The sequence below is a fragment of the Salvia miltiorrhiza genome, chromosome 2 (assembly GCF_028751815.1).
Source record: "Salvia miltiorrhiza cultivar Shanhuang (shh) chromosome 2, IMPLAD_Smil_shh, whole genome shotgun sequence".
In the NCBI taxonomy this organism is placed as follows: Eukaryota; Viridiplantae; Streptophyta; class Magnoliopsida; order Lamiales; family Lamiaceae; genus Salvia; species Salvia miltiorrhiza.
This window is the reverse complement of record NC_080388.1, coordinates 54,382,858-54,399,653: the sequence shown is the minus strand read 5'-3', so window position 1 is coordinate 54,399,653 and position 16,796 is coordinate 54,382,858. Positions and strand designations below refer to the sequence as shown.

At 41.6% G+C, this 16,796-nt stretch overlaps 2 protein-coding genes across 2 annotated transcripts; both read right to left on the bottom strand.

Moving 5' to 3' along the window:
• Nucleotides 1-38: 38 nt before the first annotated feature.
• Nucleotides 39-2,177, bottom strand: LOC131010294 (cytochrome c). Its single transcript, XM_057937746.1, has 3 exons — nucleotides 1,848-2,177; nucleotides 884-1,017; nucleotides 39-459 (listed from the first exon to the last, which is right to left on the bottom strand). The coding sequence occupies exons 1-3, from the start codon at nucleotides 1,957-1,959 to the stop codon at nucleotides 367-369; spliced, it is 339 nt and encodes a 112-aa protein (XP_057793729.1). The 5' UTR covers nucleotides 1,960-2,177; the 3' UTR covers nucleotides 39-366.
• A 4,878-nt stretch (nucleotides 2,178-7,055) lies between these two features.
• On the bottom strand, nucleotides 7,056-8,891 carry LOC131010292 (ethylene-responsive transcription factor ERF021). The gene has a single exon (XM_057937743.1). The coding sequence runs from the start codon at nucleotides 7,859-7,861 to the stop codon at nucleotides 7,343-7,345; it is 519 nt and encodes a 172-aa protein (XP_057793726.1). The 5' UTR covers nucleotides 7,862-8,891; the 3' UTR covers nucleotides 7,056-7,342.
• Between the last annotated feature and the right edge of the window lie 7,905 nt (nucleotides 8,892-16,796).

Here is a 16,796-nt window from a genome sequence, read left to right as displayed (position 1 = left end):
AAAATGTTCAAGCAAACATAGACTTATATACACCTCAATTGGATATAGACGAATTCATATCATAAGAATTTGTAGTCTAGATCTTTGACAGACCAGAATAGGGGCTACTATTAGAAAAAAAATGTTCAAGCAAACATGCTTTGAACTTTAGTAACTAGACAAAACATAATGTACTCAAGATTTATTTCCATCTGAAACTATTGCCTCTTAGAAGAGGGACTTCAAACTAGGGACTTGGTTTAATAACAAAAAGTAGTCCAAAGAATTATTTATTAGAGAGAAATTTGTTTTTTTTGCTACTCAAAAGGTAAATTGTGCCTCCCAACTGCAAAATGACAAAAGTACGGTAAGTAATGCTCTGCACGCTTATGCTGTGGACTCCTTCAGGTATGCAATGAGATCAGCACGGTCCTGAGGCTTCTTCAATCCTGGGAAAACCATCTTCGTTCCGGGTATATACTGCAGGAACAAGATGAAAGAATCAATATTAGATACACAAAGATTACTTAAGTAGACTATGAGAAGTGCAAGCTGTTTTAGTCAGAAAGAAAGATGAAGAAGTCAACCCCTAAGGTTTTGAAAGAGCATTAGGTTTAGGCCCTTAGTTTGCTTAACTTAATTGATGATGCATCACTTGAACAATTTCTTTATAACTAACCATGTATAACAGAACAGGAAATCACAAGTGATAATATGAGTAGCAACATGCATTATTGAGCGATCCAATAAGTAACATCATATGATTACATTAACAAGGAACCAACCAAAAGATATGCTTTAGACATCCTAATAGGCCAAAAGATATGCTTTAGACATCCTAATAGGAATTTCCAAACAACATCTTAAAACGTATTGAATTAGTCGATTTTCTAAACGAACTTACCTTCTTGGGATTCAACAAGTAATCATACAGAGTCTTCTCTTCCCAAATGACAGCCATGTTCTTGTTGGCAGCGGAGTACGAATAACCAGCTGTAGTTCCAGACTGCCTTCCAAAGAGACCATTCAGGTTAGGTCCTGCAAATCCAACATCCAAAAGAAAACAAATTATCCAAAAGCAGAAATGCACTATTTTCACTCTTTGCTCAAAAACTTCCATGTAAATTCACCTCATGAAAACTTATGTCAAGTGTTGAACAACATAAACCAGCCCCATATAGTAGTATCTAATAAATGCATAAAGACCAAAGTCAAACAACAATATCGTCAATAAATATTAAGGCAGAGAAAGATGCATGCCATTCAGATTCTTATTCATGCTAGCTCAAGCCCAAATCTACAAGCATCATTCATCAATCCCCCGACAAAAAACCTTATAAACAAGACAACCTACAGTTCCTAGAGATGCTACATCTAGTGAGCTAACACTATTGCCACATTTCCCATGGATTTCAACACAATTCCTAATGTAGCATCAGATAAACCCAAACTACAGATCCAATCCACAAAACTAACAATTTTTCAGCATTCAAAACAAACTATTGCAACCATCCTAAAATTACGTATCTCAAGCTTCTCACACCTATATCTTGCAGCTAATTTATTCATGTTATCTAGTACCATCCAAGTCATATATGACTACAGCGCATATCCATCCCAACACAAAGATTCCAATGAACTTCGCCTGTTTCAAATTCCAATCTCTAGCTCAAAATAGGAATGGCAATATCTCAATAATTCTACACAAGATCTCACTAAATTCAACAAATGAAACAGTATAAATATAAAGACCAACAAACAACATAAAAACAAAACATAGGGAAAAAAAGATCAATTCAGCTAGGCAACAGATCAGATCTAGACGTCGAAAGCAGACAAGCATAGAAACAGATTCAGCTTCTTTATACCTTGTTTATGGCCAGCTCCTTTGTCGACGGTATGGCACTGAGCGCACTTGGTCTTGAAAATCTTCTCTCCGGCGGCCTTGTTTCCAGGCGGCGCTTCCGCAAACGACGCCATCTCGATTCAGATTTTTCCGGAAATGTCCGAAAATAAATCCTTTCTGACTAGATTTTAGAGGTTGAGAGCGAGAATCTCTGGAAGAGGAAATTTCTAGGGTTTGTGGAGACGGAGAAGGCGAAGGTATATATATATGTATGAAATTGCGTGGGAAATAAAAAGAGAACGTGGTGTGCTCAAGCCCCTCTTGCGTTTTCTTTGCTGGCGGCGTGGAATTATTATTACTAGTATTATTTAATTTAATTTAATTGTTTTAGTGCTTTCTTTTTCTTCTCACATTTGTATTTTGTGTTAATAGGCAAAAATGCTCACATCCTTAAGTTTGATAGTAAAAATGTCATAAGTTATAAAACAAAGCATTCTATGCCCTAATTATGTGAAGTACCTATTTTACCATTTGATGTTGATGGATTTACTTGATTTTTTTGTGAAAGTCTTATACATTTGATCAATTTGACAGCCATCAGTCATAAAAGCCAACGATTTGACAGCTATCAGTTAAGATTACATATGACCGGTGGGTGGCTAGATTATGTGTCCGTCCGATAAAATTATGTGTCCGTCCGGGCGGACACATGATCTAGCCATCCACCGGTCACATGTATTCTTGACTGGTAGCTGTTAAATCATTGACTTTTATGACTGATAGCTGTCAAATCAGTCAAATGTATAAGATTTTCACAGAAAACCAAGCAAACTCATCAAATCAAAGGGTATTTAAAGAATAGGTGATAGAATGCTTATGTTTATAAAAGAGAACATTTTTACTATAGAACTTAAGGAGTAGGGCATTTTAAATTTTGGGTTAATTACGCCAAAAATCATGAACTATACCTCCATTTCCAACTTTTCCATTAACTTTTTTTTTATCGAAAATTCCCTGAACTTAAAGGGTTGAACAATTTTTCCATGACTTTCAAGAATCCCCAAATTGAATGCTGACATGGCGTCGCCGACAGTGAATCAAAACGACGTCATTTAGTTGGGGGATAAAACGACGTCGTTTTGAGCCCCAACTATGCCTCCTAGCCGGAAAACTCACTAGACGTCGCCGGAATCAGATTTCCAGTCCTGGGTCTGTTGCAACGCCGCCACTGCCGCGATTCTGAATGCCAGGTCGCACAACGCGGCCTCTTCTTTTCGCCACCAGGTCGCTCGCCGTCGCCTTCACGGTCCTAGGGTTTCGATTTGGGTGTGGGAGACGGAGGGAGGCGACGATGGCTCCGGTGTTCGAAGGCCAAAGCGGCGGCGACGTCTTTAATGGAAAAGCTAGGGCACGAGGTCTGTGGGAGAAGAAGAATTTCTGGTGGAGAAGAAGACCCTAGGCAGCGCAAACCCTAGAGAAGGGCGGCACGGCGGCAGCCGGATGAAGGTTGTGGTGCAAAGGGGATGAAGACCCTAGGCGACGCAAACCCTAGGTCGGTGGCGCGAGGGGGAAGATGAAGGCTGTGGATTTGGTGTGGTGGTGGGGGAAGGCAGCGGAGGGGGCGACAGAGGGTGACGGATCTAGTGGTGGTGGGGGAAGGCAACGGCGGCGGATCTGGTGTGGTGGTGGGGGAAGGCAGCGGAGGGGGCGACAGAGGGTGGCGGATCTGGTGTGGTGGTGGGGGTAGGCAATGGAGGGGCGACAGAGGGTGGCGGATCTGGTGGTGGTGGTGGAGAAGGACGGCAAGGCAGCGACAGAGGGCAACGGCAGAGGCGGGAGTCAGTGGGCAGTGCCATGTCAGCTCGTAATTGCCATGTGTCAATTTTCAGTCATAGTAGGCGCCATGTCGGCGCCATGTCAGCTCGTAATTGCCATGTCAACTCGGATCTTCACCGGAGCAAAAAATCATGGAAAAATTGTTCAACCCTTTAAGTTTAGGGAATTTTTGATAAAAAAAAAAATCATGGAAAAATTGAAAATGGAGATATAGTTCATGGTTTTTGACGTAATTAACCCTTAAATTTTCACTATTTTTCTTCTTTTCTCCCATTTTTTTTCTTCTTCTGTGAACTTAAATTTTCCTCTTATTAGTAAGTGTTTGATTTTGATCGATGTTTATGATTACACATTTATATCATACTTGCCGATAATCATATACTTGCCGATAATCATAAATAAAATCATAGTATTCATTTTCTACAGTATTGGTAGATATTGAAGGTTTTATGGTTCTTATTTTTACAAAATACTTATTCAATTTTGTGTTTCTAGAACCTACTTTCATTCCCTCAAAAAAAAAAATCCTACTTTCATAACACGGAAATATTCGATATTGAGAATATATGCATGGCGGAATTATAAATAACTTACTCCTATCAAAAAATTTGTTTTTCCAATTTTGTCCCTCTTCTGCTGCTCTGTTTCTCAAATCAAACGCAGAAGAAGGGTTGCGGCTGCGGAGATGACAACTGAGCTAAATGAGATTCTCTAACAAATTTTACCCTAATCAGATTTTCTTGAGGTACTGTTTGAACTGCTCATCATTCTCCCCAGAACCCCTAACCCCTAACTCTCCGTCTCCAAATTCAGCAATTACAATATTTTCTCTGCGCCATTCTTCACTTGGGCTGTCTGCATCTATCACTTCTGTATCACGCCCACGAAAAAGGCCAGTTTTAAGCATTCCCTCTTCTGGCTCTTCCCCAAATCTTCACTTTGGATCACGTTCGCTTCGTATTAAGCTTTCTTCTTCACCTGGGCTCGCGTCAAACTTCTGTTCTAATCCGTTTTCACATGTCAAGAATCAAGTTTTGGGTGATTTCTTATGTGGGCCGCCTTCAAAATTTATAATTGAATCATTGAGTTTATCAACTACTGATTTTGGGTGGCTTCGTTGTGGGAAAATGGTTAGATGCTACACTGCATCATCATCAAATAGCTCGTTTGCTTCTGGTTCTGTTGTGGAGAGTGAGGTGCGGAGGAACAATTCTCGGCTTGAGTTTGTTTTGGGAGTTGTTGGTATAATTAGGAACAATGGAACGGATTTGGAGTCTAGGTTAAATATGCTGAGCCCTAAATTGAATGCATACTCCATCACTGAGATTTTTGAATTTTTGAATTCTGAGAAGGTGCCTGGATTGAGGTTCTTTGAGTGGATTTGGAGTAATAACCCTAAGCTGCACACGGATTCTTGTGTTTGTAGTTTGGTTATTGATAACCTCGGAAGGTTGGAGGATTATGGAACAATGCACGTGTGGTTTAGGAAGTTCGCGAGTGAAAAGATATGTCTGACTTATGAGGCGTTTGGGTTTTTACCTGTGTTGGCATCTGCAGATGCTTCATTGAAAGAATCCACTAAGACGGTGTTGGATTTGTTGAATGAAGTTGGGGGGTCGTTTCAGAGCTCTGGTGTTTGTGCCTTGATTGAGATGTTCTGTAAGTTTCACTTGTTCGAAATGGCTAGGCATGTCATCAGCATTTGTGGGAGCAAGGAGTCTTATTCTCGCCTTTTGATCCGTGAGATGTGCAGGATTGGTCTTATAGAAGAAGCACATGATTTAATCAGAGAGATGAGACGGACCTGTTGTCCTCCTACCACCACTGTGTATAACTACCTTCTTGGAAGTTTGTGGAAGAATTCTAGGATTAGTGAAGTCTCTCAACTGGTTGATGAAATGAAAGAAAATGGCATCCCTCTTGATGCAATAACCTTTGAGATTCTCATCAATTGTCTTTGTAGTTTAGGCAATATGGATGGTGTTCACCGGATTCTTGATCAAATGGTGGCTCAAGGACTTCAGCCTCGACTGTCAACTCATGCTTGCGTCATCAAGACTTTGTTTGCTGCAGAAAGATATGAGGCAGCATACAAGCATGTTGTTTATGCAAGTGCCATTGATAGGACCTCTAGCAATACGGTATACAGCTTAATGGCCAAACTCTATTGGGAAAAAGGTCATATCATGAGTGCACGGAACACTCTTGTAGACATGATGGAGAAAGGCCTAAGGCCGAATTCCAGCATTTACACAAAAATCTTGAAGCAACTTAGAAGAACTGGGAGGGGAAATCTGGCAAGAGACTTGGAAAGCAGGCACTCCAAGTTTATATTCAATCCAAATGTAGCATGTTCATGAGTTATTAACCTAATATTTCTTATGTCAGAAGATAATAAACACATCTTTTGATTTTGCCGGATTTTCTGTCTTGTCACTGTCACATTTTTGATGAAATGAGAATGCTAGCTCCTCATTATTGTGATTATCATATGAAATTTTGCTTTAGCTTTTGGATTTTAGCATTCAGTTTTGTATATCCAATATCCGATCTTTGGATGTTTGGTGCAAGTTTATCTTTACCTATGATGTGCATAAAAACATTGTTTATATAAGTTGGTGATTACATCACTTGTTGTATTATTTTGCTGTCAAAGACACAGCACTGGCTATCTGTAGTGTTGTTGAAACGTGCTCCTCTCCCACGGATTGGCTGTTCTTATTATATATTCACATGATATTAATCAGGTTTGGTTCCATAGTTTCTTGATTGACTTTGCTGTTTGTGTTTTTGTCCATTTGTCTCTGAAGAACTATGGAAATTTTGCTTGCATCTTGTAGGACTGGGATGTATGTTGTTGATTGAGCTGATTCAAGTGTAACTTCAATCTTCTAACTGGCAGCCAGGCAACAAATATCGACTGTGACCTAGCAAAAAGACCAACGCTGCTAGAAGGTCGATAATACCCTTCTCATCAAGGACCATGAGTCAAGGTAACTAAATGTTATGGTCCTTTTTGAGGTTACAACAAAGTTATCAGCTTTACATGTGACCTTTAAAAGGTCTTTTTTTTAACCATCAAATGCTCACTCTGGTGCTCACATAGGCTACTATTGGCTACTGATATGTGCTCATAGAAGATGTATAGACTGTATAGCACATGTAGACATCTCGAGGTATATACCAATTTTAATTGTATGTGAAACAGATAAACAAGCTTTTCAAGTAAAAACATGAAATCGAGCTAAAAATAAACAATGTCTTAAGCTAAGTGATGATAAATATTAGCTCAGTCAGAACTATATAATGAAGGTCATTTTCCTTACAATGTGGAGAAGTAATAATGCCATTTGAAAATAAATTACAAAACAGAACTAGAAAGAGACGAAGAGTCTTGAGCAACAGAAAGATACATATTAGCTTTCATTAGGTTCTCAAACGATAGAGATACAATAAATTCTTGTTAGAAATGTGGCCTAAAAAGTGGCCTTTGGAAATGGAAACAAATAATGTAAGATCCTTATCTCACATGCTAGTCAAATATGAATTCTTTTATGCAGATGCATGGTTTATGAAAATATACCATCTCTCTGCTACAATACCAATCTCTATCTAAAAAATGGCCATCAGCCAACACATGCACGCACAATAATACAATATGTGTATGTATATGTATATATATCAGTCCCAAATGGAATAGGTTTCTGTTTCATCCCATTCCTCCATCTCAATCTCACCATAACTGACAGGTTCTTCGACGCCCGACGGCCCTGCCAGCTCCATCCACATTTTAGGCGAGTCGAGTGGCGCTTCATTGATGGCTTGAATGTCACTAGGCGAAAGCTTCACCCTCGCTGGGACAGCTTCCCCGCCAGAGCCGACATTCTGCTCCACACCACCCAACCGCATGGCCGCCAGCTGAGCCGCCTGGCGGATGTCATCCGCGTCAGCGCTAGCCGGCTTCGGGAGGCTCTCCACCAGCTCCGGGAAGTTGATGCGGGCATCGGGCCCTCTCAGGTACCATGCGGAGACATCGTAGGCCGCGGCTGCCATCTCAGGTGTGTCGAAACTCCCCAACCATATACGCGTCTTTTTACCCGGCTCACGAATCTCGGACACCCACCTCCCCCATTTCCGCCTCCTCACGCCAATATACCTCGCCCCGGTCCCGGCCCCCTCGTTCTTGTCCTGTTTGATCATGTATGAGTTCTCAAAAGGCGTGCTTCGTAGCTTTGAGAGGTGTGGGCATGGCCAGCTTTTATAGGAGGTAAGACTGCTTCTAGCTTTAGTGCATGTGTGAGTTGAGGGAGTGTGAGCATATAGCTCAATAATCTTGGTTGGTGAAGTGAGGTTCCACGTAGTTGCATGAAAGTGGGATTATTGTGTGTATGTTTTTTGGAGATTTTGCTAATGGCTGGAATGAGCCGACACTTGTCATCCTTAACCTACTTTTGTATGAATCTGAGGGAGATGCAGAGATGTTTTGATCTGATAAAATAAGAATGTTTCACACTGAACTCTTGATTTTCAAATGATTTCTCAGCTGACCTTACTGTTCTTGAGTTGAAACTTGCAACCTCAAACCTTACCCATATCTACATCATTTTCTGTCGGAAGCTCCATATTTTGTCTTTCCTTTTTCTTTCTCTTTTTCCCTTTTTTATCTTTTTAAAAAAGATGATTTTATTGTTTTTTCTTTTCTTTTATTCCTTTTTTTTTTTTAGAATCGAGTTGTGGTGAATGAACACAATGGGTGCTCACATTTGTTGAGTTCTTGAATAACTTGAACTCTTGAAGTAATTCTTTAATGTGAGTTTTATGTTACACGTATTTAGCATCGAAATCGAGCTGCTAATGTAGCTTGCGATTGTTGTTTATTAAGCTGGATGCTCTTCAAAATAAGATTGCAGCATGCATGTGTTTAATTTATTATGTAGAGTGAGATTCCTCGTTGAAACTTGCTTCAAAATTCACTAGTTTAGTTTATTTTGTCATCAATCATGTCGAGCTTTGTTTAAGTCGTAAATTCAGTTCTAGTAATTTGATAATGTTTTAGTACTATAAAGTATTTATCTATTCAGTCTTTATTGGAGTTAAATGTATTATTTTGCTCGTCAAAATATGGTATTTAAATGTAACTCGAGTGTGGAGCTAATTTGATTTTGATCGTATTAAAAAGAATTAATTTCGTCATGTGCAATATCTAGTAAAATTAATTGGTGGAGTGCGTTTTTTGCATTCTCAAATGTAGGTTGATTTGTGTATGTAATCATTAACAGGTGGATTATTAGAGAGACGTTTAGATTTATCTATTTATTTTATTCCATGATTTTTTTTGGATTACATGACAAACAGCTGTATCTAACAAAGCTTCATTGTATGTTTAACTGTCACCCATTAATCCTTTTATTTATTGTTCAGTCCTTTTAAACTCATTTTTTATGAATATTTTTTTTTATTCTTTAATCTTCTGACACCGGCAATGGAAATGACACGCCCATTTTTATAGACATTCATTTGAATCGTGATTCTGTTCCTCCTTTTGAAACGGTATCATTGACTTCAAAGATTATAGTATAATATAATAATCTTCGATCCACTCTTTTCATCTCATGAATGATACCACAAATAGGTTAATGTGGTTTCTCATCATAAAACATTACCAGAGGATAAAACAATTAATTTTTTTTTTTTTGATCAATTAAAAATCTATTAAAAACTGGGGCGGTACCAGGAGTACCAAAAACATCATACAAGTGGTGCGTACTCGTTAGAGCACCACAAGGTAAAAGGAACATTGGAATCGACCACATGGAAGATTTTGTTCCAGCTCCAAAGCCTCCCTTTGACCTCATTAACAAGATTGGACACCTCCCAATTCTTGTTCTCAAACCTACTCTCATTCCTATACTTCCAGATCAGCCAAACAGTCCCGATCCAAAGAGCTTTAAGGAAGTTCTTGTTTCTCTTACCTCTTCCTCCTCCAATGAAAGACATGAAATGATGTTCGACTTTTTGTGGTTTAGCCGTTTTCATTCCGATCCATTGATTGATTTTGTCCCACACGCGGTCGACTTTCGGACAATGGAGAAAAGAATGTTCAGTTGTTTCCTCCCTCCACACACACGCATTGCACCACTGTTCTTCGGCTGGGATGAGGACATTCCTTTTGAGAAGGTTTTCGCATGTTGGCAGCCTGTTACAAATGCTTCTCCAAGCTGTCACTCTGGCTTTGTTAGGGGCCGGTGCCGTCCACAGTTGTGCGCTAGCTTCAATGTGTCTCCCAAAATGATCACCTTCCGCCTTTGCGCACTCCTCATAGGCCGCTTTAGTTGAGAATTTTCCCCCCTCTGCGTCCTTCCAGCTCCATCCGTCCTTTAGGTCTGGGCAAGGAGAAAGCGCCCCAATGACTGACCGCAAATTTTCCTCCATCTCTTTCTCCCTCTCCCTCAGCTCCCTTCGCCACTTGAGATCCCACACCCACCCTTCCTCCGTCCATTTCCCAGCCTCCTCCACATTACCATCTTTAAAGAGGCTAAGATTAAAAAGTCTAGGGAAGAGGATTTTGAGGTTGCTGTTCCCCACCCACGTCTCGCCCCAAAAACTAACCTCTCTACCATTCCCCATAATCCTTTGAATATTGCCACTAAACCACTTTTCTTCCTCCCTCCCCACCCTCCCAACAATTTTCGACCACCATCCCTTCATCCCGCCCCTTTTCTCCACCCTCCACTCCCCCCCTCCCCTCTTGACAAATCCCCGTACAAGGATTTAATCACCCTGACCCACAACGCCTCCCTCTCGACCAAGTACCTCCACACCCATTTAAACACCAAGACCTTGTTAAACCATTCAATGTTTCGAAAGCCCAATCCCCCTTGAAGCTTGTCGACACACATGTCTTTCCATTTGAACCAAGCAATAGACCTAGATACGCCACTTCCCCCCCACAAAAATTTTCCAAAAACGGAGTTGAGGTCGTGAATTACCGATTTAGGAATGAAGGAAAAAGACAATTGAAACACTGGGATGGCTTGAAGGACCGACTTCACAAGAACGATGCGCCCTGCCAAAGAAAGAGATTTCTTCTTCCAACTTCTGATTTTCCTCAACACTTTTTCCACCACGCAACTCCATTCCACACTGCTATTCATCCGTCCCCCAACCTTGATACCGAGATAATTGAAAGGAAGAGATCCCTCCTTACAGTTGAGATAACCTGCCCACCTCCTTAAACACGTATTTTCGACACCCACTGCCATCAAGTTGCTCTTGTCGAAGTTGATTTTGAGCCCTGAAAGGAATTGGAAAAGAAGAAGGATCCTTTTAATAAAATTCACATTCCCCTCGTTAGCTGCCAACAGGAATATTGTGTCATCTGCATATTGAATATGTGACACAGAAATTTTATCCATCCCCAAAACAGCCGGAGACACGAGCTGGAGATCAGTAGCTCTCTCCATCAAGGCATTTAACCCTTCGGCGATGACTAAAAAGAGGAAAGGGGACAACGGATCCCCCTGCCTTAGACCTCGTTCCATTTTGAAGACACCTGTGGACGATCCGTTCACCAGCACGCTGCCTGACGCCGAGTCGAGGCATCCCTTAACCCAATTACGCCATTTCTGATCGAAGTTCATAAGACCGAATAAAGCATCAAGGAAATCCCATTGAACGGAGTCGTAAGCTTTAGCAAAGTCGATCTTGAAGAAAATACGACCAATCTTCTTTTTCTTTGCTTCCGCAATTGCTTCGTTGAGAATAACCACACCATCAAGAATGAACCGTCCTTTGATAAAAGCGCACTGTTTGTCCGAGATAATAGACCCCATCACCATTTTCAGCCTCCCTGCAAGGATTTTTGCAATGATTTTGTATAAGCTATTGATCAGGGAGATCGGTCTGAACTCATCCATCTTCTCTGCCCCTTCCTTCTTCGGAATTAGAACAATGAACGAAGTATTGCTTCCTTTGGGGATCCTCCCGTTCTCGAAAAACTCTTTCAGAACTTGGAGAAGATCATCCTTGACTGTCGACCATGCATTCTTCCAGAAGGAGAACGTGAACCCATCTGGACCAGGACTCTTGTCGCCACCACAGCTCCACACCGCTTCCTTAATCTCCTCCAAATCGAACTCCCTGCACAGCCAATTCCGCTCTTCATCGGAGAGTTTTTTCTTGAGGAAATCGTTGGGGAGGTTTGGCAGAACCCGTGTCCTTTTTTTGAAGAATACTTCGAAATGTTCCCGTACTTTGGATTTGACCTCCCCTGGATTAGACACCCACTGATTTCCAAAGTATAATCCCAAGATTTCATTCTTTTTCCTTCTCCCAAGAATCGCTCGGTGATAGAATCCCGTGTTAAGATCACCGCTTTTGAGCCACCGAACCTTAGCTTGCTGTTGCAAGACCCTTTGTTTGTCTTTCAGCTGTAGGAAAATATTCGCTTGGATTTCATTTCTTCGAATGATTTCGGACTCCTCAATTCCATGCTCTTCATCTTTGTGGTCAAGAGTTTGCAATTCAGTCTTCAAAACCTGTATCTTCTCATCAATATTCCCAAAAGTGGATTTATTCCATTCTTTCAGTTCCGTTTTCAATTTCTTCAATTTTTCACTGACCACAAAGCATCTCCATCCCGTCATTCCGTCCGCTGTCCACACTTTCCTAACCTGTTGTTCAAACTCCGGATGTGACACCCACACATTGAGGAATCTGAAAGGCCTTGGTCCCCAATCTTCTGCTTTTGACACCAAAACAATAGGGCAATGATCCGAAATGGTGCGTTGCAGACCACGTCCCATCGACCCCTCCCATTGACGCAACCACGCGTCGTTAACCAAAAACCTATCCAGTTTACTTTTACACATCCCATTCGGCTTAAACCACGTAAATTTGCGCCCTTGAGATCTGATTTCTGTAAGGCCGCTATCACCGATGAAGCTGTCGAAGGTTCTTGCATCTGCTGCCCCATAAGAATCCCCGCTTCCGACTCTTTCTTCCCGCTTCCTGCACCGCGTTAAAATCCCCCATCACACAGACACCGCAATCGGCATTTTGTTCCACTATATTTTTTATAACATCCCAAAGTCTAGATTTCTCTTCCGAAGCAGCTGGTGCATAGACATTAATGATGCAACACCCAACATCATCTTGAACCCATTTTCCATTCACCACCACAGCCCCGCTCACGTCCCATTTGCTAGAAGCTTGGAAAACGTTTTTATTCCAAGCACTAACCAAACCACCAGACCGCCCTTCAGAATTCCGAACCGCAAGATCAAAATTATCAAAACCCCACCAAGAGTTACACATCAATGAATCAAACTCAGTCATTTTTGTTTCTTGAAGGCAACAGAAGTCAATCTTTTGCATTTTTACAATCTCACTAACATCTTTCTGTTTCCCAATACTCCCAAGGCCCCGAATGTTATATGACAGTAAATTCATGAACACTTACTTGGTTGACTCCCAGCTTCTGTCCTCACGCTGCCTTCCTCTTGGTCCTCAATTTGCGCAGCCATCTCCTGATCTGTAAGTTGGCTTGAAAGCCCCAAAGCTTTCCCTAATTTCCAGATTTCCAAACTTTCGGTTTCCAAATCCGCAATGAAGTTTCCCCAACCGTTGTTTTCTCCCTGTGTTTTGCACACCTTCTTCGATTTCTTGCTCTGTTTCTTTTTGTTATTTTCGAGAGCTTTACCAGCGGTATCTTTCTCGGTCATTTCCTGAAGAAAAAGTCTTCTCTCCTCACCTTCTGACTGTCGTGGTTGGCCCTCGCGTTCTTTGTCTTTCTCCGATTCAGACTCGGCTGAAAGCCTCGTTTCTTTGGCAAAAACTTGACAGGATGAACTCTCTCCCACCTGACCTTCCGCAAATCCATTTTCTCTTCCCATTGTGACTTCTTCCTCAAAAAGAGACGCTGATTTTCCACTTGTTTGGTGGCTCTGGGAGACCAAACCGCAAGATTCAAGAAAGGGCTGGGCCAAAAATGCTTCCTGATTTCCTAGGCCACTCTCTAGATGATGTGGGCCTTCATCTTCTTTACTGGACTGGGCTTCGGTTGGGCCTGACCTGGGAATCCTTTGTTTCGGCCCAACAGGTCTTCCTCTGACATTGCCGCCCACATTCCCTTTAGGCACATTTTTCCCGCACGAAACAACCTCCGCCGCATTTTCATCATTGGATATCAGAACCTCTGTTTTACCCCCCTCACGCGATGGTGGAAGCGAAGAGACTGTTCCTTGGGACAATGAAACCCCGCCGCTGTTGTAAGATTGCTTGTCCTCATCCTCGATAATAGCATCTGCCGGCCCCGTTGAGTCCTCCTCCCAAGACCAATCGGAGTCCGATTCCGTCCTCTCCTCCTTCGCCTTACATCCGTCACAGAGATTGGGTGCATCTCGGACCTCCTCGACACGAATTTTGAAACACGTTCCCTCGATCACGCAATCCAAAATTCTGTCGCATGAATAGAGGCCCGTGGCAACCTGAATGAAGGCTTCATCGAACTTTTCATTTGTCGCGGTGCCTTCATGAATTTTACGTACCGCACCAAAGCTAGCACATGCATTGTTGAAAAAACGAGGATTCCATGCATGTAAAGGCACACCCACCCATTTGGTCCAGACCACTCTTTGATGCGAAACATCGCCTATCTTCCATTTCCTACTCCACAAGAACCAGAACTGAAACCATTCGTCCATCTCTTTAAGGATTTCTTCAGTTGGATCTCCGCATGCACTCTGAAAGAGAACGAGATTCCCTCCAAGTGTCGAAACTTTCAATTTCCCCGAACATTCTCCGATGATTTCGTCTTTGACCTCTTCCCACAAGAACTCATTTTTCAGAAGACCGGTAACCGCCCCAAGTATCCAAGCTTTCTCCTCCTCCGTTGGCTTGAAGTGAAGTACTTCTTCTGCTCGTGTCTCCTTTCCTTCGTTCCCCGTGAGAATATCTTTGAAGGAAATTCCAGCTTTCCTATCCGCTCTCTCCAAAACACGAACTTTCTCCTGACCCTTATCAGCCACTCCTTCAAGCTTCAAATCCTCCCGCCTTTCAGCCCTCAGTTCTCGCTCAAACCTTGGTTTATAGACCCTGATTTTATAACTGCCGATCCATAGCGTGTTCAGATCCGCAAGTAACTTATCGGGAAAACTCACCCCCCCGAACCTAACAAAACCGAAAGCTTTCCCACGCAAATCCCTCTTTTTTGGACAAACAACTTCGATAGGTTCCAAGACCGTGGCAAACTTTCTTCTCAGGAAATCCGCGCTGCAGCCGTCTGGCAAATTGTTGACGAAGAAAGTGGTGATCGCCTTATCCCTCCCATTCCACTCCCCCCCCGTCGATTGCCGCCCAAATCTACCACCGTATTTTCCATTGAAGGTTCTTCTCGAACTGAGGCTTGTGTTTCTAGGATTTGGATATCTTTGGTGCCTTGCCGGTATTCTCTCAGAAAAGGGTTGGCCAACCCTTCTTTTCCTAACCTCTCTCCATTCCATTTAAACTACCAATGTTAATTTGGCAGCATATATAATCAAAACGGCTCAATCCAACGATTTCCGGCGTAGATCTGCTGGAGTTCTGCTGCAGGAGGTCTGCTGGTAGTGGAGATCTGCTGGAGGTCTGCTGGGATCGGCGCCGATCTGCTAGTACAGACGATAACGGCGACGTCGAGTAGATCCGATATGACAGGTGCAGAGAAAATCCGAGATTGGAAATCCCGATTTCCGGCGGAGATCTGCTGGAGGTCTGCTGTGTTTGGCGTCGATCCGCTGCTGGAGGTCGCCCGAGATCTGCTTTGTTCCGTCGACGATCTACTGCTGGAAGTCGCGCCAATGGTGTGGATATCCGGCGCCGATCTGCTGCTGGAGATCTGCTGCTGGAGGTTGCGCCGCTGCTGGAGATATGCTGCTGGAGGTCTCGCCGATCTGCTTCTTTCTCTGCTGGAGATCTGCTGCTGGAGGTCGCGCCGATCTGCTTCACTCAGAGGTCGCGCCGATCTGCTGCTGGAGCTCCGCCAGAGAAGATTATTACTTGCTGCAACGATTAAATCTGAGGAGAGATCTGGGGCTATCTTGATGATGACACTGCTTCACAAGCTAGCAGTAATTTTAGTGGAATGAGTGCATACACCACTGGATCTTGAAGAGATTCGAGCACTTCCACTAGATCATTCAATTTGTTGCTGCCAGACAGGAAGCGGAGAGCACTAATTTCGATCACTTTGTAATCTTCGGATAAAACAATTAAATCACACATAATTTGTGTTTTTAACTTTCAACATTTTTCAAAAAATATTTTCAATTTGCGTTTGAACTTTGAAAAAAGTTTGATTTATGACGGATAGCAGCAACATAATGATGAGTTATTTTATCTGATTTTAGGTAAATTTCCAGAGTATAAGAGTTTGACTAAAATTTCATATTGAATGATGCATATTCTGATTATTTGATTCATTATTTTGTCGTCAAATTTTATTGGTATAATATATAATGTTTTTAAAGTTAAAAAGTTTTTAAAATAAAAATGTAAGTAAAATATGTTTTTTAGAAAATATTAAAAGTTTAAATACTACTCTCTTCATCTCATTTCAAATTTCCTACAGAGAATAAGAAATACTACTATGTAATTAGTAGATAAAGTAGATTGGTGAAAATTATTTAAATATTAGGTATAGAGAGATAACATATTGCCAGAAAAGGAAAGAGACATTTATAATGAAATATCCCATTATAGAAAGTGAAACATTTGTATGTGAAATATCTATAATAGAACAGAGGGAGCATACAAATACGTGTTAGGGATTTAATTTTATGCGTGTATTTTGGGCACGGTGAAATTCAAATCAAATTAGAGTTGGAATTAGTAAGGATGTTCTCTTATTATAACTAGCCACTCGTTGTATTTACATAGACCGATTATCATATAGTGAAAATATGATTTGATAGCACGTCTTAACATAGTCCTGTTATGATGAATTGGACAAATGATTAGTGTGTTCGTTTCATACCTTCAAAATATATATAGCTGTGTATAAATTTCTTAATCATAAATTACCTACCCATCGACGGAACCAATTCTTCAAAATTTAGTATATGCTTCTAATTATCACAATATTCGATGATGTTACTAA